The sequence below is a fragment of the Equus caballus genome, chromosome X (assembly GCF_041296265.1).
Source record: "Equus caballus isolate H_3958 breed thoroughbred chromosome X, TB-T2T, whole genome shotgun sequence".
Lineage (NCBI taxonomy): Eukaryota > Metazoa > Chordata > Mammalia > Perissodactyla > Equidae > Equus > Equus caballus.
In genome coordinates, this window is record NC_091715.1 from 114,643,645 (window position 1) to 114,670,485 (window position 26,841).

Sequence of the window (26,841 nt, forward strand, 5' to 3'; positions counted from 1 at the left end):
AAGTATTAAGACTATACCATACTTTTAATAAAGATCCTGCTTTTTGAATACTGACACCAACCAAATGGCTTTAAATCCTGCAATAATCAGCAAAAATTCTGGACTTAAGGGTGACATCAATTCTTCTTAATGATATTAGCACCATAGTATAACAAAAAATGAATTAATAATATATAACCAAGTTTTATTCAATTCTCATGGAAATTTAATAAAGAAGAGAATAATTTAAATAAGACTTTAACAAGAATAAAAGAAAATGAATATAGCTTTTCACTGGTTTCAGAAATAGCTTTGAGAAGAATTAAATTATATACATGATATGTAGGATACATACACTCACACATACTTTTAAACAGCTTTTGCAGAGACACTAAAAATTACAGAATCAATTGGAAAAGTGAGAAATGGACTGATGGTGATTGGTATCACGACCAGAAAATTTCCATTCATCCACAATTACTTTAACGGGATATTCAAGCAGAATGTTTTATTAGTGTCCGTATTCCCTGCATAGAGCCTGGCTCATGAGAGGTTTAATATATGTCATCTGAATGAATACAGAATCTCATTTCTGCAGATCATTCCAAAGACATTTCTTTATCATGCAGTGCTGTAAATGACCATCAATTATCATTTTTATAAAACCACAGATGTAGAAGGGACAGGAATAAAGCTGAAACCACATTGCCCCTAAGACATATCCTAGAAATTCCCTTTTTTGAATAAACTACAAATAACAACTTGTTTACTTGTTATTTGTCTCTTGCTCTTCAAATTGAAAAGCAGAATGTGCAAATGCAGCCCTTTCTCGGCAAGATAATATGGCTGGCTTTCTAATTAATTACTTCCAAACCTGAAGAAGCCTTCAGTAAAGTCATCTTCTTTATGACTTTTATCAACATCTTTTGACTTTTTAACATTCAGAACACTCCCTATTATTTCTGCATCAGTAACAGTACATGCCATGTCAACCTTCTGAGCAGATTCAATGTTCTCTTCTATGTCCTTTTCATTAGGTTTATTGACTGGATGTGAAGAGCAGTGGTCTCCAGCACTGCAGGGAGGTGAAGCCTCTCTGCAAAGCCTAGGCCACCATTATAACCAACCAGCCTTAAAGGAAAGATTATCTGAGTAATTCCAAAACTAAATAACATTTTTTTAATCTTATCTTTTTTCAAGCCATAAGGTTAAAAGCAATAGAAAGACCAGTGGGGCAGGGGGACCAGGCCGATTTTGCCTCCCCCCTTCCCCACATTTGGCAATGTCTGGAGACATTTTTCATTGTTGCAAGGGGGAGGAGGCGAGGGGAGGGCTACTGTCATCCAGTGGGATGCTGCTAAACATCCTATGAAGCACAGGAGGGTTCTCCACGTTAAAGATGTACTCAGGCAAAAACGTCACAAGTGCCAAGGTTGAGAAACCCTGATATAGAAGGATGAAGCCCTTCAGGAAAATTTTTCTAAAGCAGTTTCCTGTTCTAAATAACTTCCCAGGCTGAGGGTTGACTCCATGAGGTAGTGCTGGCAGTCAGAAACCTAGTAGGATTATTAATTACTACTAACTCTTCCAATACTAGCTAACACTAAAATACCTCTGCTCTCTTCCAGCCCATCCATTTGAAAAATCAAGTGTTTATAGTAGATAAGTAGATAATAGCTCTGAAGTTTATAAGACAGTTATGCAGGAAACCTTTTGTTCTATGTAAACTCATTAAGAATAATAATTTCTTAATTCTGCTTAAAAGAATTGTTATTTGGATTCACTTTTACAGGCTAACTTAGAATTAAGTAAATCCTGCCCAAATAGTCCCAATTCATCAACACTATAAAATTATTCATGGGAGAGATTGTGTTCATCAATTTTCTGTCTAAAAATCAAATCTTCTTCCTACAATGTCTGTATATTGCTACCATGCCACTCCCACCCACCCTACTACCACTGGACGCATCTTATTTTCTAAACAATGACCAGCCAGAGCACAAAAGCAATCTTTCACAAAGTATACATGAATCAGTCAACTGTGCTTGCTCAAAGAGAACAATTACTTTGTTGAAGAGCATTGGGGTAGAGATAGAGGCACTATCTGATCGTTTTACTGAAAGCATTGCAAAGGTGGTCAAGCTGAACACACACACACCGTGGCATTTCTTTGCACTGCCATTTGAAGACAAAGGAAAGAGAAAGTCTAAGTAATTGTCATGTGTTCACAGGGTGATGCTAACATTATAATCTCGCCTCAAAAACTTCAATAATTTAAAAATTACCTCATGGGAAATGTGTAAATGATATGAGCACACACTTCACGAAGAAATAAGTACAAATGGTTAACAGAAAAATGTTCAACTTCATTAGTATTCCAGAATACGCACATTAAAGCAAAGATTCCATCTTTAAATCTATAAACCTATGAAAGGTAGTGTGGAAAATGTATTCTCAAAATTGCTAGTACAAACATGTATTGAGCCCCTGCCATCTGCATGGCACTGTTCACCCAAACGGATTTTTTAATGGGAATTTAAAGATCATCAAGTGTACAATATTTTTTTCTTTTTGTACTTAACACCATAATAAAGGATTGTGTCTTACATGTAGCACCTGCTAGGTGGGCTGCAGTAAGAGTGCTCTGCCAATGTGGTTCAAGTATGTTTTCTACAATGAACAGTTCTGTAGAGGTCACGGTCTGAGAGGCATTCCATAAAGAACCGTGTTCTCTTAGAATTCACTACAGCAATCTTGTTTGTTAGTGTGCTATACGGGGAAGGGAGGGGGTTCACAATTGCTTCATTTGGCTCCAAAGTCTCACAGAGTCTTCCAATACTCATCAATTTCCATACCAAAAAAAATTTCCCCAAAACCCACTGAAATGAGTGCTTTTGTGTTTAAAAAATGAGGTGTCGACTGGACGAATTATGAAATGTGCATCTCAATTGGTTTCTATCATTGCAAGCACCAGTTCATGTTATACAGAAAGCCAGGTGAGGTCAAATTTTATCATCAAGAAAGAGGGGACATTTTAGTGCTTTTTGAAATTCTTAGCACGAAAACACGAAACACTTGACTTTCCTTGGTGGAGAAGCTATATGTGGAAGCCCATACGCTGGCATGTTAATGTCTTGCTCACACCAAATGAAGAACAGCACATTAACAATGCTATGAATAAAAGATGCTATAGGATATATGCACTTGCAGAAAAAAGTACTGCCCAAGACTATCAGAACAGTTGTCCAATTGTTCTCTTTACTTTCTTGTACTATTTTTAATTTCTGAAGGGAAAAAAGAATAAATGAGTCTCAGAAAAGCTAGAAAGGTAAAAACACATGAACAACACAACTTTTCTCTATTTAGTTCCCAATTAGTTTCATCAGACTTTTTTTTCTTGCGACCATGACATTACAAAGAGGTTAAAGCTAATAATGCATTCTAATAAAATAATTCCACTGTAACAAAAGAATAGGGGTTTCTGAGTTAGTGTCAAAAGTATTATACAAATTTTGCAATTTCCCAGAGCAATAGTATTATCCTAAGTGAAAGTCAGTGCCAGTGGGTTGGTATGCACAAACCAAAAAGGGAAGCCATGAATGGGATAATAATACAACAAATCGGGCGGCTTCATCAAGGCGCTGACTCACGCTTTCCACCACCCGTCCCCCAGAAAAATAAAAGACATATTTCTCACACTCACAATTTAAAAAGAAAGTCAAGAAAAAGGTTTTCTTCAAAGCAGTATTCCCCCTCCATTTGTTTTTCTGCTCGGAAACAAAGAAGTGTCTGCTGGCAACAGCACTTGCTAAATGAAACATTTCTTGCGATAAAGTTGCATGGCAGGTGGAGGAGAAATTTGGCCACCTGTTCTCATACTCATTTGAATTTGAGTGCTGAATCTGTCAAGGTATCTCCTTCCACCCTTGAGAAATAAATTAAAAAGCTAAGATGGTAGAAGTCATTTCCCATTGATTTTTCTATAGATTCAAAGTATGCACAGTGCCTTGAATTCTAAAGATATTAATAACCTTCCTGCCTCACAAAATGCAGAATCTTAGCTCTCCTGCTTCACCCCACCCAAACAAACTGAATGATCCACACACACACATCCCGTCTCTCTCTCACTCAGCTTCCGTTAAGAAAAAAATGAGGGAAAGCGTTTTTTACAAAATCAGAAAGAAAATTCCCAACTCATGAAGTAAGTTAATATGTATAATAAGCCTGGTATTTTCATTAAAAGAAAGAATAAAAACCTTAAAACTTAAAATATTGAAAGATATGTCCCAACTAAAATGTCACTTACAGTATCATTAGACAAGGAAATTATAAATACCATAGCAACTTCTCTTAATAACGTATAAATTAATGGCTGTTTTAAGAAACTATGGAAAATATATCTCCTTAATGAGGTGTTTGCCTGAAAGGAATCAAGAAAGATAAAGCTTGGTTAGGTATTTGTATTATTTAATGAGATAAATACAAGTATATTATTGTCAACTCACAATGAATTTGCTAAAGGAAATCTTTAGCATAGATGATATAAAATAGTTGCTAATCTTTCAAGGCTTTCTTTTCTGCTGCAGCAATACCAGAGTCCACAAAAGAGAAAAAAAGTTCAAAGTGATAGGGTCAGACTGTAAAATGATTTTCCAAAGTAAAGAAGCTCCTTAATATGTATATGTCTGTCACATTTAAAATGAAATCACATTAATAAATAGCTGATGTCAGTTTTAATATAGGAATAAGATCATCTACCCAACACCTGCTGTGTACTAGGCATTGTGCCAGACAAGTTCTCTATGCTACTTAATCCTCATAACAATCCCATTTTAAAGACAGGAAACTGAAGCTCAGAGAGTTTAAGGTCTCACTGTGAATCTGCTAACAACGATTTGAACTTGAGTCTGATTCCAGAGCCCACACTGTTCCCATTATGCCAAGCTTAAGAAATGAAAAGTAGCAGAGTAGAGGCCATAAAGCAATTGACATTTCAATGCTTAATTTATAAATACAAGGAGCAACTCAGAGAGACACATTCTGTTATGGCAAGTAATTTTCTGGTTGAATTAATTCAGTCTAAAATTACCCACTTCTACCACTACATCCATGAAAACAATACAAATGCTAAAAATCTCTTGTGCCATTTTCCTAACACATATGGGGTAAGGAGGTAGCATATCCTAGGATATAACCCAGATCAAACTTAGGGAGAACTTTACATTACTGATATCAACATTTAAAAGAACAGATTCTGCATTCCAAACCCACCCATCACAGTCACAGAAATAGCACTATGACACAGATGAGGGAATTGGGCTAAACAAATGAAATGACAAATGATACTCCATTAGATAACTAGAACAGGATGAAAGTTAATTATGCAAACTGTAATGTATTTGCACTGAATATCTCAATCCTGTCCCTGAAAAACTGGACAAGTAATGTTTTCTCCCTCTGTCTACCATATTTCAAAACTTTAGTCTTCCTTCATCTTTTAAAATCCATATACCAATTAAACTACATCAAGTCTCAGGCATCTAGAACAGAAAATTCTTCTGTTTAGAAGCTTGGTTTATATACAATTTCTCATTCTTCACACTTCTTATAATATTTTGATAAGACAGACACCGAAGCAGAAATAAAAGAGTAAGCAAAAGAATGAATTTCTAAATGCCAATTCCATACCTACTATGTAAAAAAGCTAAGTCAAAGCTCCCTTGCCTTAAGAAGCCATACAGGGTGAGGGCGTACACAAAGTGGCAGTGGTGGTAGGGAGATGGCAATATGTAGACGTGGGTTGGGGGAAACAGCATGTGCTCCCATCACTGTCAATAATCCCCTTCCTAGTGCACAGAGGAAAGAGTTATAATCCTTTGGCCGAGCATAAGCCTTCTGGAAAGATGATCCACCCTACAGCCAGCACCAGCCCTGCCCATTGAGAATTCGAGCTACCTATACCTGAAGCAGGGAGCATGCCTTCTCCTTCCTCAATTCCAAAATGAAGAAACTGGAACGTGAGCTTCAACACCCAGCCCAACTTTCTTTCAAGGAGCTTTTTGGTCCCAGAGGATTTGTGAACCAAGGTGTCATTTTACTCCTATTATCTGTAGCTCATCAACTTTGAATTTCGACTATTGGGCTATAGTGTATTTCAATGGAAAAGCATGTTATTAAAAAACTGGGCTTTCACCTGCCTAAAATTTCAGTTTCTTAAATATTTAAACATCCAAGTTACCCAATTTTAGAGATTATTATAAAGGCAGATTCCACAAACTCAAAACCAATTGGAAATCACCGAGACAAATCTCTTTGGGAACAGGAGAATCATTAATCAAGTGGTAAAAATCCTATTCTTTTCTGCCTTTTCTGAATTTTCCAGTTATACTCAACTTCACAAAGTCAATAATTCATGACCAGGTCTTAAGGGAATGTTTATTTCCCTTTTAAAAGGAAACATGAAAAAACCCAAAGAATAAGACTTTCAAACTTACAAAGTAATAGCCAATAGCATTCCATGTCTTAAGAATTATAATTGGCAGCTCTAAGAGTCCCACTGGTTCTACGTCTTCAAAGCCTGTAGTAAATATAACAAATCTCAACCTTGATTTTGCAATGACCTAGAGGCATCTCTAATTATTTAAATGAACGTGATAAAAATTTCAGTATCAAATCCATCATGTTTTAATATAACATGTTTAATATAATTTAATGGAATCAATGTTTTAATATGCCAGCCAGTATTTTTAAGACAGGAGAAGGTAATACAAAAAGAAAAAAAACCAGAAGACACACTCTCAGCCCAAGGAGTCTGGGATTCATGCTCAGCATAGTTCTCTCAAGCTCATCTCAGATATGGAGCTTATGGAAGCAAAGAGTCTAATTTAAGTATAACTTTTCATATTAAAATTATTTTCCACTTTGTAGCTACCTGCCTCATCATTAAGTTTTCTTTTTCATAAAACTTTGTTATAAGACTTCAAGTTATCCCTCTTGTACTATGCTTACCATAAAGAAACGTGCTGATTGCTGACCTTATGTTCTCAGGTTGCTGGGAGATGCAAAAAATCTTTACCGTCACTTACAGCCCACCTACTTATCTACATATTCAAGTATCATATTCTAAGAGTAGAAATGCAGTCTTTAACCCCAAACATGGCTTCTGATTTTTTTCCTAAAATGTCATCAGGATTCACCATTTTACTATACTCTTAGAAAACTATTTTAACTAAGATTACTTCAATGTTGAGTTCCTATCACAATGCAACTTCATGTCTAACCAGACAGCTCTGCTAATGTGAGTAACAAAAACTGCTCTACAGAAATACTGCTTTTATCAGTCTTTGTCCACAGTGCCGTAACATTAAGAAAGGAGTCCTCTGGGCTAAGTATTTATGTACCATGACTATATTTGTCTACACAAAATATTAAATATCCTTGATAAAATTTGGTAATGGTAAAAATGGTAACGGAAGGTGGACCTGTTTTTGGGGAGGAGGTAGCTGAAAATGGGGAGTTTGCCATTTTGGGGGGTGAGGTGTTTCTTTTTAGGAACATTATGGCCTCTGGCTTAAAGAGAGTATATGTTCCTGGATGGAACTCAAAAAGGGGAGAGGCTGATCATATTATTTAAATAATATGACTCAGTAGGCATAGAGCAGCCACATTTCGCAGTCATTTAAATGGGAATTTTAAATAGAAGATAATTGGAGCATTTCCAGACTGTGCATGTATGTGTTTTGCACACGCTGCCTACGAATTGTGACGTGGTAATGAAGCACTGCCTTGATCTGTCTGAGATAAATACAAGAGAGGGATATTAAGCAAGCAAAAAAGAAGCATTCCTTTCCTTCCTTCCATACAGTTCTTTAAAGCAGTGTTCCACACCCCAATTTATAATTTCAGACTCTCAGAGTGCAGGTGAGGAGGAGCCAGGGAGGAGCCACCAAGTAGATGAGGATAGCAAGAGTCAAGGTGTCAAAACAGTTTGCCCAGCTCCTTGGAAAATGCTACTCACTCCATCTACCACAGCTACTTCTTGAGGCAATTAGTCATTTTAAAATCTCCAAATCCAATCTTTTCATAGATCGTGCTTTAATGAGAAAATCACTTTATTTAAAGGTAGTCTCAATGGAAATGAATTTGACTACATAGTTCTTAATGATCATTTCTGGAAGCTTGGTCAGTCAGAAGAAAGTTCGGGAATCTCAAATATATGTAGATGTCATGCATTCAAGAGAGTCATAGATAGGATATTTTAGATTCCAAAAGAAAATGGTTATCATCAAAACACTTTGGTCGTCTTTGCCTCCTGCTTCTTCCCCGCTTCCCATGTCCAGCAACTCAAAGCACCACCGAATCTCTCTAGTATGCCCCTACCGTTCGCCTCCTCTCCACTCTCACTGCCCGTACCACACTTCTGCTATCCATTACTTCTTATTTGGATTTGGTCACCCATATAAATTACATATTTGTTTATTATAGCTTCGTCACATACTGTGATTGTATTTATAGCTCTGAAAGTTACTTCCTTGCTCAAAAGTATTCAATGACTCCTCACTGATGGTGTTCAAACCAAATCTCCTACTCTTAGATTCAAGGCTTCTGGGACTAGCCCTCCTAAACTAAAACTCCTCACACATTCCAGCAAATAATTCAAAGTAAATATATATTTAATGACTAGAGAACAAATCCAAATTCAAATTTATTCACAAACTATCAATTGTTTTGTTTCAGAATATGTCGTTTTCATACATATTAAACAGCTATGCCTTTTCTTCTACTGTTAACCAAGTTATCTGTAAAAGCCATTTTATTTAAACATTTTGACAGAAGAAAAATTTACTTAATTTAAATCTAATATCTGCTAAACCTTTGCAATTAAGTTGAAGCCCTATTAAGTATAAAACAATTCAGAACATAAGTACAAGTGGATGATTTTTTGAGTACTAATTTTAAATTTATTTATTTCTCCTAAACCCTAGCCAGATTTCCTTTCTTCCTAGTCATTCCTTTTTTCAAACTATACACAGAAAACACATTATCATTTAAGAGCAAACATACTAGTTTCGAAACATAAATTTGTCTAAAATAGTTTTCTCCATCACGGTAAAGGACATGAGAAAATAAGTCAAATAACTCTCAACTTTAAGAGTAGTTGCTGCCTTGGAAGAGATTATAATCTTATTTTCTTTATCAAATTACAATTTGATGAACCATGACTAAAGTATTCTGGTCACTGGTAAATTGCTTCTACTAAAATTACTTTCAGTCTGTGCCAGCATCATGGTATTTATTATCAAGCAAGGAACAGAATCAGGATTTTGGATTAGTTCTTTTCATAGGAAAGATAGCTGTAACTTACTCTCTAACAAGACTGTGATATATTAGATTACTGCATATATCAAATGAAGAAATTCAACACTGTTAAGCAAAGTGGCTTGCACAAGGCTACAGACCTACAAACTACTCTCTCTAAATTCATTCATCTCAACGTTTACTGAGCATCTGCTACGTGCCAGGCACTGCACTAGGAGATAGGTGAACAAAGAGCAGGCAGGATGCTTGCTTGCAAAGAGATCTCAGCAAAAGAAATAATTACTTTCCAAAGGACTAACTGATATGAACAATAACAATAAACAACAAATTCTCTATATTATCTAACAAATACTATGTTGCATAATTCATATAAACCACAGTAACAAAGCTAATTGCAAACTTTCTCCCTAGTAGAGAAGTGTATCAGTTCATATTTAGCATACAAGCACTAAATAAAAACATAAATAACATCAACTTTCCTTACTATCATTTTATTTTAAAGGATTAGTCCCAGATCAGGCTATCTGCAAGGCTGGATCAACAATCAAGCAATGTCCACTATTTAAAAGTATAATCTTCAGTTATAATTATAGGAAAGAAAGCCAAAACGTAAGATGATATGATGCTGCACCACATCATTGGAAAACAAGCCAGTGTCTAATTACATCCATCTATATACTTCAGCAACATGTCTGTGAAAAATATGCTAATGAGCCTGGTCACTAGTCTACTTAAGAGGAAAATTGTGGTTCCAGTTCCATGAACTTTTGTTTAGCAGTGAATCATTCAGAAATGATCACATACACACACTCTGCAGGAAAGTTCTCATAATGAATAAAAATCACTTCAATTCGGTAACGCTAAGGGATTATCTACTGGATAATCTATTTACAACATAGAACATCCACATACTTTTCAAAATTCTATTTCAAATATTTTGTAGGCTCACCAAAACTAAAGCTAGATCAAATTGTGAGTTAATTAGAAATATGGTTCACTGTAGGACAAGAGAAAAGCTCTGATGCAATCACATCTATAAAGAGAAATCTAGCTGAAGGTTTTGTAGTAAACTGGTTTTTAACATTAATTTGTAATACAATTGATGAAATTGGATAAAATAATAAAAATGACGCATAAATTAAGACTGGGTTAAATCATCAAATACAAATGTACACAGACGGAGGAAAAGTGACCAGACTTAACTAGCACATTCTCTTTCAAGGTACAACGGTATGGCACAGAGTGATTTCTAAGGTTCCTTCCAGCTCTTGGATTCAAAGAACCTTGAATAAGATAATTATACTCTTTTTAAGATGCCCTGGTCTGATCTCACTGATCAGTGAAAAGCACTATATTTTTGAAACCAGAAAAACAAAAAGTGAAAATAGAAGATGCTATACGGCAAGTTGCAAACGAAGAACAAAGGTCCTTGTGAGTTTGTAGAAATACCTGCAATGAGAGACTTTAAAGTGGGAGGAGAGGTGGGGAGAGAGGCGGGGCACAGGGATGGCATAAGCACTAGTTTAGCCCAGTTGCCCACGAATACACAAATGAGCCTGCCACTCTGATCTAGCATTCTCATAATGTTTCATTCTCAAAAATTTTAGTGTTCTAAAATACAGCATTCAAGGCCTTTAAATCAAAAACTCAATCAAGCCCCTGCATCTTCCAATCTAATCACACGAGACCTTAAAAGTGGAGGAAGAAGGCAGAGGAGTGGGTCAGAGAGACATGGGTGTGAAAAAGACTCCTGCATTGCTGGTACTGAAGATGGAGGAAGGGAGCCACAAGCCAAAGAATGCAGGCAGCCTCTAGAGGCTGAGATAGATCCTTGGCTTACAGCCAGCAAGAAGATGGGACCTTGGTAGTCTTACAAATGTAAAAAACTGAATTCTGTCAAAGACCCAAATAAGCAGGAAACACATTCTCCCCTAGAGCCTCAGAAGCGAACACAGTCCTGTTGACCCCTTGATTTTAGCCCAGTGAGACCCATACCAGACTTCTGACCTAAAAAAACTGTAAGATAATAAGTTTGTGATGTTTTAAGCCATTCGTTTGCAGCCATTTGCTATGGCAGCAATAGAAAACTAATACATGGAGTTTTTTTTGAGTGCTTGTTCATAAGCAATGAGACAATAATGTCCACAAGAAAGTACTAAACATACCGACTGGGTAGTACCCTAAGAATGTGCTAAAAAGAGCACACCACCTACAGCACTGTCAACAGTGGCTAATTACCACGGGGGAAAAAGGTGGGTAGCCAATGAAGGTAGAATAGCTCTTCAAGAAAAACAGGAAGCAATGAGGTTAGTCCTGATATCATATCAGCAAGTAAAGATAACTGCTCCAGCGTTCTGCTACTTCACCACTTGACAGCACTGCAAGTAAAGCTCTCTAACGTCTCCCTACACCACCACCCAACTCAAAAAGGCTTATCTTGTCTCTCATACTTCTTGGTTCTTCTAATCCTAGTGAGATATTACCTAATTAACAGATGGCATGAAAGTAGCAAGTCTACCAAAACCAAAACGCATTATAGAAGTAAAGAGCTTTGAAATCAAGCCAACCTGAGTGTGAATCCTTACTTCACCTCTTACATGGAGTGTAACACTGAGCAAGATAGTCAACCTCCCTGAACCACTGTGCCCTTAGGAGTAAAACAGAGGGAAGACTTAGCCTTAGAGAGTGTTCAGGGGGCAGCTTGCAACGCACTTGGCACTTTCATAGTAGCACTCAATAAATTCTATTACATTTAACTATGCTAAACCAGAACAATTTTTTAAAACTGCAAATAAATATACTTCATATGAAATTTACAATAACTGTTATATAGGTGAGATTCAAGTTTTAAGCTCCTAGAGTTCTGAAAGTTGTTTTTTTATTTGTATTTTCATTTTTCCATTGAACCATATCATGAGAAGTACTCTCCAACAAGTTGGGCAGGCTCTTGTCGTACCATACCATAAACGTGGCACAATTGGGTAAAACAACGCATACCCTCATCACAGTAAGTCATGCCAGTGAAAATGTTTTACTATAATTGGTAACACAATATAATTTTATTTTTCACTAAAATTACATCTTATAGACCCGGATCAAATTATTGCTGCTTGGAAGGTAAAATGGGTACACTTGTGGTACGCTTGTTTGCTATAGAGCAGCTAAACCCTCTCCAACTTAAAGGATGGCATTCTGTTCTTGTTTAAAAGGGTACCTATCAAGTTTAAGCATAAATTGCATCATTTTCCATCCCATGGAATAGGCACCTTATTTTTTTTTACTATTTTTTTAAAGTAAGGTATAATTGACATACAACATTATGTTAGTTCCAAGTGTACAACATAATGATTCGATATTTGTATATATTGCAAAATGATCATCACAAAAACATATGCACTTTAAAACTAGTATCTATCTCCAATTCATGTCTCCTCATTTAGCCTGGACACATTTTTTTCTGTAGTGTTTTCATTGCCATTAAATCCATTATAAACACTGAAAGTACAGTAAACAAAAATATTATTTAACCTGATTATCTTGGATCAGAATTTTCATAGCAGTAAAATAAACTGAGCAATTTAGTTGTTTATGAATAAAGATAGGATGGAAGATAAAGACTAGTCATTCTGAATGACTGCAAGGACTATATCCCCTAATATCCAGCAGAGTTAGGCCTGGCACATAACAGGAAGTGAGTAACTTCTGAATACTATAAACTCAATATACAAGGTGATTAAAAAAAGAACTGAGCACTTTCAAAAATGGATTACTCAGTAACTTCTTTCCCTCCTGATTCCTCAAGAATCTCACATCTACACCACCTCTTTCTCACAGTATTGAGGAAATAAAGCAATACACCACGGCTGCCATTTCAATGTAAAATATCACCGTGCATAGTGCTTTTAATTCTTGATTCTTTAATCATAAGTAATAAAGTCACTAACACAAATACTTGCCTATCTCTTACTTCTTTCTTCTCCCTCCCCCTAACTTGGTCCTACTTATGTCTCATCTAAATATTCTAAGTTTCAAGCAGAATGTCTGGAGTCCTTAAAATTCTTAGTCACTCCAGACTTCCCATGAGGGTGTAAGATTTGCATTTCCTCCTGCCTTCCCTCTGGGGCAAGTGTTTTGAGGGGGACTTGGAAGTAACACTCATTTAAGTATAGAAAACAATGAATCTAGATAAATCATTGACAAGTAAATTTCTTGGAAATATCTGAAAGCATCAGAAATACTAGCTTTCTGTCTTGCAAGTTTCTTGTGTGCAATATTCTTAAGTTATATTAAATGGTTTCAAGAGATCTTTTAAAAACACACACACAAAAGGCTATAAAACAAAAATTTTAACTTCACTTGCACATGCCAGGCTTCCTCAGACGAAAAGATCTCAAGTAGCTAAAAGACTGAACACTGACTAGGAGGAGCAAGCAGTCCAATCGGAAACCTCTGCAAAGGGTTTGTAAACTCTAAATTCACCACAGTCCAGTGTGAACCCTATAATTCAAAAATAATACAATCCCAGGCTCTTTAAGACAAGCAGAATATCTGTACAAAAGGAGAGAGGTGTCTTCTTCTAGTCGGACCACATAGGGAGCATTGTATTCAGATGTAGTATCTCGTATAAAGATTAACATGAAAAAACTATCCGAATGAGGACAACCAGCAGAGTGAAAGGTCTGGAAAACATGTCACACGAGTAATGGTTAAAAAAACAGAAGATTTCCAGGCTTGTACGTAATACAGAAAACAGATGATTTTCTATATAGCTCCACAAGGCCACACTAGGAACAGGAGATAAAAGGTATGAGGAATTGATTTTGGTTAACGTAAGGAAGAGCTGTCCACGAATGAAAGGTGCTGCCTTGGTGAGGTAGTGAGCTCTTTGTCACTGACAGTGATCAAGGAGGACGTATATCACCATTTTTCAGAGGTGTTACAAGAAGGATTCCTGCTTTAAAGGGAGTTTGGATTCCCTAAATGACCTCTCAGGTCTCTTTTATCTCTATGGTTTTTCATTAATAAGTGTTAAGCCAGCCCTTCTGCAAGCTCAGACAATGGAAATTCCCAAGGAACATGCCAAGAAAGTTACAAACTAACACCAAATTGCTTTTAGGTGTTACTTATGCTATTTCTCCACATAACTTCATTAGACTGAGCATATGTAGTAAAAACAAATTAAGCAGACACAAACAAAAGTTTATGTATATGGTAATTGTGGAAGTAACTAAATATATTCTTTCTAATTTGAGATTATCAATTTAAAAAGTATTTTGCTAAATAAAAAATATTTCTAAAACCACAAGGTTTTGTTTTATTCAGTAAATCAGAAAAAAGACAATCTTAGGGGATAGAAAACGTCAAATTTAGGAAATGCATATTTTTATTTTGTCTATCCTTTGAATCACCCAGAAAAAGGAATATTTACATAGCATGCACAATGTTTTCTCAGGAAATCTAGACAGTGAATTTTAATGATGAAATGATAGAAAACAATTGCTATAAAATACTGTGCTATTGATATTTAATATAAAATATATTTTACATATTAAACAAAATCACTGTAAATAGGAAGCTAACTGAACACAAGTGCATTGGCTAAAAAAGGACAAGTCTAATTCACTAACACTCATTCTACATCCATTGTTTTTTAGCTCTAGAAAGGTAAAATTCGAAGGAAAACATCTCCAGTGTCTGTCTTGCTAGGATTCACCGTCACAAAGCACTGATTAATTCTTACCTATTGTTTTCCTCCTTATTGCCACACCGTTATTATCAAAACTTGCTGCTTGTGAAGAAAAGATAAAAGGATCGCTAATGCTAATACTGTTCTATTTCAGCGGGTCCTTTGAATCTCATACATTAACCCTATAACATTAGCCTGAAGGAACTATTTGCTGTTTTAAAACAATGAATACCAAAACACCAGAAAACCACTTAGATGTGACTGCCCTTTCAGCTTTATTAATTTAGGCAAAATGACAGGTTAATTTATATGGTTCACACCTGTCAGGAGCAGAGTCTTTACTAATTCAGTTTACAGTGACCAGGACATCCTCCCTCAGGCTAAGGTTGAACTTCACCCTACCGTTGCACAGAGAGAAACAAATACATCACTCAGATTTCTAGCAAGACAGTCCCTTCAGAACTCCACATGGATGGCACACCACCCTGCAAGTGTTCAAAACTGAAGCTGAAGGAAGTCTCTATCTACCCAAGAAAGACTAAGTATTTGGTAATCAAGCTATCTAGAGGCCAAGGATTATTTTCCTCAATCTTTTGTCTTGAAGATACTCCACTCTTCCCGAATGGTAAAACAATTTGAAAAGCACTTTATGTTATATAAGAAACTATTTTCCTTAATATCATCATAAACCTTGTCTTTCTCATCAATAAGTCTTGAAAATACGGAGAGGTTTCAACTCTCATCCAAGTTCGGAACAAGCAGAAGGAAAGCAAACTTGGACTTTAAATCTACAAGGAAAAAAACCAGCCTTTCTGTTCAATGTTTGCAGTAAGTGAAACGTTCTCTATTGTACGTTCTCTGGCGTGGCAGCACTGCCCTATCGACAGCATCAACCAAGAGCTCCAGCTGAGCAGCACCTCCACCGAGTTTAGAAAGAGACCCCAAGGAGCCTTTATATGTTTTCCATACTTGCTCAATTACTACAACACATTTTTACTACAACTAAAAATATCTTATATTGAAATTTCAGTCTTAAGTCTTCAATGAAAACCACATAATGTCTTTGACAAATCACAGCAAATAAGGATAAAACATTACAAACCAACACTGATGCTACACAAGCAAATGTACAAAAAATGATTATATTAACTGTGAAGAAATCTATATTCAAGATAATATTTTAAATGTTTACACATAATTTTAGAGGTAAATCCTAAAATATCACAACTTATCAGAGTCAGAATTTAATTATTCCATTTCAATGCAAAGACTTGAGACCCAAAAGACACAACCATTTAACCCATGCTTGTCAGCCAAACTCTGTGAGAGCAAATAAATGCCACTTGACCCAGTATTCTAAATTAGTTGTTACAGTTTTTGAGAGCGAAAATTATGCTAAACTTAGGTATCATTTTATGTGTAGAAGCGTTTTGGAATATAAAAAGCACTGATGAGAACAACATGTTAAACACGATATTTTTATTTCTGGCCACGTAAGGCACTGAACTCTATCTAAAACAGTCAAAAACTAAAAAATTTATTTAAAAACCTGATTTAGCCTTCCCAAGCTAGCCCTTTCCTATATTTAACATATTTTCTGTGTGTATATTTACATAATATTTTAACCCTGTATTAATTTGTTTATAAAGAAAAATAGGTTAAGGCGAATTTACTAATGTAGACTGTCCCAATGTCAAAATAGTTTAGCCTAACCCTGGCTCTTCCAATATATTTTTCCATTCTACCTATGTTTACAACCAACAATCAACATCAACACACAAGACCTGTGATATTTTCTAGCTTCTACTATCTAAATCAATTCATCCTTATCATCAGGTCAAAGAGGTGAGTACTTAAAAGGAAGAAAGTGATTCATTAAAGATGTTGTATTAAGCTGTGTCTGAGCTTGTGGCTAATATGAATTAATAAAATATAAGTATTCTTTTTAACCAGCTCTAAAAATTGTCAAACCAGCTGCAGTAGGAGCTGCAATGTGGATCTTGTGGACAGTAAACTCTAGCAGGAATACTAGAATCATTAGCAACAATTATTAATTGTAGCCCGCTGATTTTAGTTTTGGGTATGTATGTTTTGTTTTGACCATAAAGCTGCTTTTGGTAAATCATGGTCATTTCTCACCAGCTAAGATTCATAAAATCAACAGGCTCATCTCATTTTCTCAAATTATTTGCAGGGGCTCCATTAGCTTGTCACCTCCCTTGTCACTCCATTAATTTGCGCTTTTGACAAATACACCTTTTGAGAAACAAATATAGTTGACCTTCTTTTTTCTTTTTTACAAACATAACTCAAATTTTTAACTTTATAGGAAAAGCACTCAACACTCAAACATGTAAAATAACCCAAAGCATCTCTAAGAAGGACATAAAAAATAATCTGAACATGAAATGATGACAGGATTTAACTCTGAAATGTCCTGATTTTTCAGCGCTTTCCAGGGAATTGCTTCTTTTGGACTGAGAACACAAGCATATTTCCTTAGCAGCTGAAAGCCTTTCAAAGAACCAGAGAGCTACCATTGTGCACCTGAACCTCATATAAACACAAACCCAGCAATAAAATGTCAACTCACCAGATTTCTAAACACACAATTAATGTAAAGCAGGAAGACTTTCCACATTTTTCATACTGAAAAATATTTTAAAGGGAACACTCACAGTTAAGACAGACTTTTACTCAAAAGCTTTTCTCATACGAATATTAAAAAAAAAAAAATCAAGCTTTCCCTTACTCCTTCTTCCACCAAAAAAAGGATCACAGACAATACTTTAAAAGAACATTTTATTATAGCTCCTGGATTTTGTTTTTAAAGCAACACTTCGCAAATTTAAAAAATAAGGTTTACAAAAATTCTAGGATGACTTCCCAATATATTTCAGTATATACTTAATATAAATTTCTAAAATAGATATTTGTATAATACACTTTTCAACTCCATGTTTATAAATAACCATTCACGGAACTATAATTTGCACAAATTCGAACTTACACTTCAGAACTTGAATTATAACTGGGAAAGATATACCATCAAACTTATTAATATTCACATACAACTCAAGTATAAAAGTCTTGATTGAAAGACATTTTCTGATCAATGTGTTAACTCTGAATGTTTCAAATTAATCAAAAGATTACAGAAAGCATTTCCACATTTAACAAAACAACAATATCAATCATCAGCAGTTTTTGTGCCGTTACACAAAAGAAGTCATCTTAAGTATTTCAGATACACAAATGTTCAAAAAAATCCAACCAACGTAAAAGATTAAAGTTTATCCTTATGCAATTCCTTAGGCATACCTTTAGATTTTCATATTAGCAATCAGATTACCAGTAAACACTTTAAATGAAAATAAACATAAACTCCTAGGAAAACAAAACAATGCGAAAATGTGGGCATGCCAATATCTTTAAATGTAAGCAAGCTTGAGGTTTTTAATCTTGTGGGGTTTTAGATGTTGCTGTTTGGAGTTTTTTTTCCCCCTTTTGCCACAAGGTTGATTCATGAATGAAAATCCCACTTTAATATCCTATTTTCTCTCACTTACATGTATGCTGGAGAAAGTGGAGTTGACCTGGATGTTTTAAGCACAGGAACTGGGAATTTCCAGATAGCAGGAGAGCTCGTTTTCCATTTCAATGGCATGTTGTCACCACGGTACTACAATAACAGTAAACAGCGTTTCCATAACAGACTACCAACTAGGATTTCCATTCCACACTGTACTGACACAGCAGTGGCTGCCGCGGAGAACAAGCAAACGATTCTGCCAGTGCCCTGAAACCGATGCTTCCAATCTGTAAAATAGGGCTGCAAGGTACCTCCTTTAAATCCTCCTGTCCCCTAAAGCAATATGATGATTCTATCGTTCTAACAATAGTGCCACCTCGTTAGGAAAGCGTTGACTGCAGTATATTTTTTTTAAGACTGCACTGTGCATACATACCACACAATGCAGCTTTATTTAATAAAAGCGGCTAGGGTTTTGGCTTTTTTGGTATTGTTTTAAGCTTGCATTACCATTGTTCTCCCTTAACAGGGATACTGCAGCACTGTACTATATTCTGAACCTATTAACCTGATTTCTGACCAACAGTAGCAGAAAAAAAATTAGATGGGTTTCATATGAAAATGAAACAACATACCTACTCAGAATACACTTGTCATCCTCTGAACATTCTTCTTTTGAGCTGCAACAATACAAATGGGATATAAACCTCAGCATAGCCTTAGGCCACAGCTAATAGAGATCAGTGACTAAATTCGGCAGCCTGTTTTCCTTCTGTGCAAGCTCTGGCCACACAATACAAGAATGCCATTATGGGAAAAGCCCGTTTAAAAAATGCCAGTCTCTCTGGTTTCCAGTTAGAAGAAGGCAAAATGTAAGAACAAATATAAACTGCTGCAAAACTCTGCACGCTCTTCTAGCAGCTTCTGATTCAAGTTGCTCTCCTTTCCCTATTCTTATTTCCAAGCTGGGATGAGCAAAATCTCATACATTTACAACACGCTGTGGTAACACGAATATCACTCTGTCTTCTGCAGCAGAGAAGTACAGAGTGGCGTGCTCTTAATAGCAGCCCTCGGAGGGACGCTATCAACAATCTAATTCAATGCTGCCCTCCCCTTCTTCTCTCCCCCTTTCCCCTCCCGTTCCCCCCTCCCTGCTCCCCCGCCCCCAAACAGCTCACAAATTGCCTAGAGGAGAGACCAATGCTGCTGGCCAAGCAGGTGTCCAGCAGGGACCATTCCAAAGCTGAGCAGCGGCTCCGGTAACCTCCAGGGGTTAGTGACTGACAAGGAGGCTCAAAAATTAAAGCCGCTGTCAAAGGCAGCTTGAGGTATTTCATGAAAGCAACAGCAAATAGAGGTTTCATCTATATTGTTTTAAAATACTGCCAGAAAATAGCATCGTAAGTGCCCAGAAAGTGACTGGGTATTTTAAGTTTCTATTTAAAGCGCCAAACTCACAAATTTTCTACACAATTCTAAGAGGTAAAAATAGGATAAAACCGGAATCATGCTGAACTCTTTATTTACAGGCTGAAGAATTTTACTTCTGATGCAGGCAAGCCATCATCACCAAATATCTACCTTCATAGTACCCTTCCACTTCTACCTAAAAACAGAATTGTCCATCTCTGTCAATGCAAGCTTAGGAAAGGCAGACCGCCATTGACATGAAAGCCACTACTTTTTTCAAACCTCACTGCAATGACCAAGAGCTCACATTGACTTTCAAGTTTTTATCCAAACAATAAACTTGTGCTTCCAACTTAAGTAGTTGACTTTTATATACTCTTTCTGAATTATTCCTAGTTTTAAAAAGATTGAGATTTAGTCCCTTAAGAGTCGTTCTCATTTGTATTCAAAAAGCATAGGTAAATGTTTCTATAGAAAGAAACTACTTTCAAAAATTCCAAAATATATAAGCTAATGTACTAGAAATACACTGCGAAATCAGTTAAGGTAATCATGAGTACCTTCCTTTAAGATACACATCAATATTCAGGCAAAAAGTCTTTCCCTCTGAAACCCAAACACATATGTATATACGGTATATACATACACACAAACATACATATACGGAGAGAGAAAGCTTATTTTGAAACATTGACCAGTAATGCATAAACTTTATTAAATGCTAAATAGATGTCAGCCATCACTACCTCACAAATAATTTTTATTCAATCTATCATACACAAATACTGCCCCAAAACACAGTCAAGCAACTTAAAGGGTTAAATTATATTTCTAACTCTTTTTAGTAGCTACACACAAAACTGTCTCATAAAAATCTTCAAAGAAATTGGAGAAAGGAGTATTTATCAATACCTTAGTGGCCAAAATATATTTAAAAGGTTAAAGAAAGAAGCACACTAATACAAATAAACCATAGTCAATTATTTTACATTAGAAGGCTTTGAGTAATAATTCTTAATAGTTATAGAGCAAAAAGGTCCCAGGTACAATCAGCAGTGGCAACTTGTTGGAAACCCCAAGAAGGAAAAATACACACAGACACACACTCAACAAGCAAGTTTGGAATGTTTCATTCCAAAAATGTGAAGTATTCCCAAATATTTAAAAATATGAAACATAAACGGCTACAAATTAGGTATATGTAGAAGGAGATGATGTTTTAGAAAGGAAATTCAACCACTTTGCAGCTTATGAAAATATTACAAAGCAGTAATTACAAATTAACTTCTCATTCTGAGAACAAAGACCCCCAAACCTATGTAAAAACATGGTGGTGAAGTGTTTCAAGCAGTTTATCTATAAAGACTACCCAACATTTATGAATGGGACATAGGACGAATGTAGAGTTTTCCAAATTTCCAAGAGGGTAAGCCCCACAAACAGGTGAAGATCACTTTATTGCAAAGGTTCTCAAGTTATTATTCTTCTATGAACAATCAACTGAATAAAAACCCAACATATTATTTGTCTTATCTCATTAGGCTCCAAAGAAATCAACTAATACCACCAAATCATCTATGTCAATTTTCAGTCTAGATTTTTCTTAGACTTAATGTTTACAGCCTGTTTTTGTGGCGCTCCAAAAATTGTAATATTTATTCAAAGTGAAAAGAAAATAAGACTGCTTTCCCCCACCCCACCCCCAGCACTCTTAAAGACCCAAAAACCCTAAAAGCATTATATCTGATGATGGACATTTATTTATATTTTGTTCTTTTGCTTTAATAAATTGCTAGGAGTCATTTGTAATTATCTCTTGCGAGCAAACAACTAATACGCCAAAGGGTTTAAAAGTAATTCCTTTAAGTAGAAATATAGTCCATGAAATATACTTTACAATATTAATTTGCTTAACAACACCATTCCTCATACATCGTTTAGAAATAAACTTCAGCCAGGTAAAATCACCCCAATTACACATTAGCAGAGTCCAAATTAATCAGATTTTACTACCCTGACGGCAACTTCAGTGCAACTACAGAGTGTAATTACCATTACATTCGGGAACTAAAAATGTTCTCACCTACTGAGTGAAAGGAAGAAAATGATTAAACATTATTTTAAATATAATTTTATGCAGCTCAGTGTCCCACTACTTTAATATTTAGACTGGGAAATGTCAAAAACCCTCATTCACATCATAGGAAACACTGATTTCATTTACACAACACTTGGTTTCTATTATGGACAACTGCATAAAACAGGATAGAAAGACAACATACACAAAAGCTCTTCAAAGCATTTTATGAACATTAATCGCTTAAAAATACCTGTGAAATGCATATTTAAGAGATGTAATAAATAAAGGACAATGCTGGGACTTGGCCCAGGCCACAAAAAGAGACATTCTTTGGTCAAACCTTATAAAACAGAATTCCCTGGCTCCCAATGTAGAAAGAGAAGATTTTTATAACTTGTAGAACTCTTACAAATCATCTTGCTCAGTACCCTCAGTGTATAGAGTAAAAAAACCAAAGCCCAGAGAAGTGACCGTGCCGAAAGTCCCGCTGCTGGCTGGCAGCAGAAGTGTAACTAGAAACCAGGTCTCCATCTCCCAGTCCCGGCTTCCTGCTCTGGAATCCCTACTGCCCTCCTTCTCGATGAAACCATTCCCTAAGACACGTGTTTCTATGACATGAAGTGAAGAAACAAGAACTACAGAGAGCTATTTGCTCCTCCAATTAAATACACACTCAAAGATAGAAGTGGGAGAGAAACACCAAAAATACAAAAGTGTGCAGGAAGACTATTCCCCCAATTTTAATTCCAGAAGGTATTTAAGAATGATCAGGGAGAAAAAGGTAAGTAAAATTAAGCCAGTCATAGTAGAGGAGAAAAGTGAAATAGACAGCTAAGAGTCTAATTTTTTCTTGATGTAAATGTTTCTAAACAATTTTACGGGAAAGTTTAACTCAGTGACTGCTACAGTTTGCCTCCCGTCCCACCACCTTCCGTATGAATTTAGCGTACGTGACCTCTCTCTCCAGCTTCACCTGATATACCATAAGAACTGACCTACCTTTTTCCTGCAAGTTTTGGTTAATCCTGTGGCAGCTACAACTAAAGACTAATAGCATTAACCACAGTTTGTGTGGACACTGGGATCTCTTCAGTCCTGAGAATGCCTCTTCAGACTAATCCGGGCTATCCACATTATTCGTGTTACTTGGACAAGACTGTAGATCATGCCAACTTGTGTGCTCTGTTCATGTTCTACCAATCAGTAAAAGGACTTGGATGGCAACCAAGGAGGACTGTGAAACACTTTAAAGCACACAAAACATTCATTTCTGGACAAAATTCTTAATACATTCAGGACTCCTTATTACAGGAAATACAACTGTTCACATGAGTGACTATATATACTTGTGTGTATGTGTGTGTATCTCCTTTATTTGTTTCAGGAAATTGAATATCAAATACGTTAAAAATTTCTTACTAGATACTCAGAGATGTTGCCTTGCTAAAATCAAAATGGAGAATCCCAGATATTTCTCAAAGACAACTACGTTGGAAAGTCATCATTTCATCTTTCATAGAAAACAACTTCTCACATGTCAATTTCCTTAAAAGAACCGTGTGGATCTTTGCAGTCCCAGGAAGGGGTTATACAGACTATTGTAACTATCACTATGCCTTGCATTAACATAGTATCTATCTCCTTCACAACACAAACATGTAGAAAAACGCAATTGTTGTGCAGGCACATACTCATGCACACGTATCAGTATATGGACAAAGAATTCCTTCTGCCATAATGGCATAAGTAATGTGATGGCAAGTCCTCTTCCTATCTTTAACATTTCCAAAGGAAAAGAAGGGTACTAAGTTTTGTGGGGGTTTTTTTGGGAGGAGTAGTCAGAGAACAGCAATAAGAGGAGCTGGTATGCTAATGAGACAGGAAACAACAGGTAAGGGAACCAAAGGAGAGAAGAGTAAGGGCAAGGAAGGTAATGGCTGGCTGCAAGGAGAATGGAAAACCAGAATGGTAGTACTTCCTGATATTTATGTGGCACCTTTTAAAACTGGGGGTCAGGTGAATGAGATTACGAGACTAAGGTAGGAGTTGGGATAAGAGGGCAAAACTACAGAGGGACTGAGCAAATAATAAGAAAGGTAGAGTTTTTGGAGACTCAATGACCCACAGATTTTGACTACCCTTACTCTCTCCCTACAGCTGAACAAAGGATTAGCAATGAAGGGGAAATTCAGAAGTTCTTGCCCTTCCTTCTTCCTTTTGTTTTCTGTAGTATCCATATTCTTTATGGCTTTTTTTTTTGGTCTATCCTTGAGTGTTTCTTTCATATGTGATTCCAAAATCCATATGCCCAAGTAAGTCTTTATACAGGTGACATGCATAAACTAAACTAATTCTTAAGTATTCTCATCTATTAAAAAATGCCTTAGACTCCAAACCAAAGTGTTTGTGTGTGTTGGGAGCAGAGGTGGTGGAAATCAATGATTTTTAAATATATGCTACTTGCATACTTGCTTTTCAATTGCCGTTTTAAAATTATTTGAAAGAAGCAATTTAGAGAGACAGCTGATCATCATCAAAGTGGGATAATGTATCCAGTGCTCCAATAAGAGGCCATGCAGTCACCAGACCCTCGCTCCAGCCCTGCAACTTCTTCTGCCTGAGACGTCCTCCCCAAATTCCTGCTCTTCCTCCCAGAAGGAATTCCTGAATCTTTGCATCTTCCTAATCGAGCACTACCCCAGCACGACGGAAAGCATTCAATAAGTATTAGTTGAGTAAATTGAAATAGAAATGCATAAGCAGAGGGGTGATTAAATAGGAAGTGTATTGAAGCCAGCATATATCCTGGAAGGGTTTTAAATGCTGTTATTTATTCTGCTATTACTAAAAGTAGAGTTCAGATAAAAGGAATATTCATCTGTTAATTTGATAATTTTAGGCTATAAAGTCCTTAAAATGAAAAAAATCGAATATACATATTATCTTGTTAAAAATAAGTATATGTTGAAGAAAATCACCCAGGATACATGCTTTGTTAAATAAAATAAATGCATCACTAATAGTGAAGATGTTTGCTCTAGTGAAAAATCTCTGCTCTAACCTTAAATAATGATAAATTTATCTGTTTAGTCATCTCTCAGCAAATTCCTAAGTATCAGCTTAAATTACCTTGGGTAAATAAAATAACCAACAATTGTTAGATTTTCTGATGTTTTTGTACATTGCAACTGCAAATTTATCAAAATAAAAAGCCATTTAAAATGTACAGTGTTACTGAAAGAAAAATTAGGAATATGGCTCTACTGATAAAAAAATACATTCATATAAAGCTTTTCAAATAGTTTCACTACTTTGTTTTAATTTTGGTGGTATCAAATATAAAAGCAAAACTATAAAAGTTGCATGAAGACAATGCAATAAGCAATATTACAATCCTAATTTCTGTAAATCCTGAACTATTTTAATAAGAAGAAACAATCTCTAATATTGTCTATCTATGATGGTTGAAAAGCTTTTCAATAACGAGCACATCACATATGCAATCTCAAAAGGCTAGACAGTTAAAGAAAGTCAACATTTGCTGTATTCTACATTCTTTCAGAAATACCTATACTTTCATAAAAATCTGAGTTACTGAATGACTTTTGGAATAATATATTGACATATTCCTCAACATTCCAATTAAAATAAATGAAATAATGCTACAATCTCGAAAAAATTCTATTTATATCTTTTTACCCAAAGAGTTATTATGTATAACATTCACATGTGCACCATAAATGTTAAGAGCCAAAAATGAGATCTAGAAGATTACCTAGTTGGCCCATCTCTTCCTCCCCAAGTATCTATAAGTCTTGGTCACAAATACTTATAATCACAATGATGTTTTGCTAACCAGAACCAAACACTTTCATGAAAAGCTAATCCTAATGACTCATTAAGATTAATATAACACTACTTAAGTTTTCCATGAAAAAGGACCCTTTTTATGTTCACTTGCTTTAATTTTGTTTTTACCATTTCCCAGGCCTAATCATCAAAACTTTAAATTTCCTATACATTTATCCATAGAAACTATTGTTGACTAAAAATAAAAGGGTTTAACCATATAATGAGTGAAACTATATTAAACTCCAAAAATAACTCAACTTCCAGCTTGAAGCTTGTGACCCGCTGCCATAACACATGGCGCAACAGTTTTCTGAAAGGTGTACTTTATAGTCGCTGTATTTGCCGACTATGGTGGTATCCAAGAGACTCAGCAACCAGTTCAGTACACCTCTATTTTCAAGACTATTTTAAGATCCTTCTCATTTTCTGACTGAGAATTCTTCTCTTTGGTGATTTTAAGTTCTAAAGATTTTTTTCTAAAACGGGGGGTATAGAAACAGTTATACCGAAAGATGCCAAATCTATGGTGGTAAGTCTAAATTCTAGAAGCTGGCCAAAAAGTGTGCAATTTAAAATGCTATGTCTGAAAAACATATTTAGCAATTCAGCGAAAATCCTATGATGTAAGACATCAACTCATGCTTTAAAAAGTGTTCATGTGTTACAAACTAACCAAAGCATTGTTCTAGAGTTATGTGTAACTTCATTACTTGGCTCCAATGGTTGTCCAACGAGGGAAAATCCTTTCTTTTCGTTATCTCATGTCCTATTACTAACTAAAGTAAATGCAATTTTGATGTGAGAGAAGAAAAAACAGAATTCACCTTCTAGGTTAAGCCTAGGTTTTAGCTAGATGCAATTTAAATTGGAATTTCCTGACTGCCTTTCTAAGTCTGTCTACTTCAACTAGTGAGTTCAGAACCACTTGATGTCTTCAAAATCAAATATATGTTTTAAATAATCAGCTATTTCTCATGGAAT

At 35.7% G+C, this 26,841-nt stretch overlaps 1 protein-coding gene across 16 annotated transcripts in view; it reads right to left on the reverse strand.

Annotated features, from left to right (window-relative positions):
* Positions 1-26,841, reverse strand: part of KLHL13 (kelch like family member 13) — a 398,306-nt gene that overhangs the window by 38,116 nt on the left and 333,349 nt on the right. The window contains exons 1-3 of one of the 16 annotated variants that reach the window (XM_070258108.1): positions 19,697-19,974; positions 19,151-19,195; positions 18,553-18,665 (exon numbers count right to left, since the gene is read on the reverse strand). The exons of 12 other annotated variants lie outside the window; for them this stretch is intronic. In XM_070258108.1, the coding sequence (XP_070114209.1) occupies positions 18,553-18,650 (98 nt within the window). In that variant the 5' untranslated portion in view covers positions 18,651-18,665; positions 19,151-19,195; positions 19,697-19,974. Of the gene's footprint in view, positions 1-18,552; positions 18,968-19,150; positions 19,589-19,696; positions 19,975-26,841 lie in introns of those variants that run through there. 3 more of the 16 variants (XM_023634051.2, XM_003365856.5, XM_014729124.3) reach the window with 3 other exon arrangements.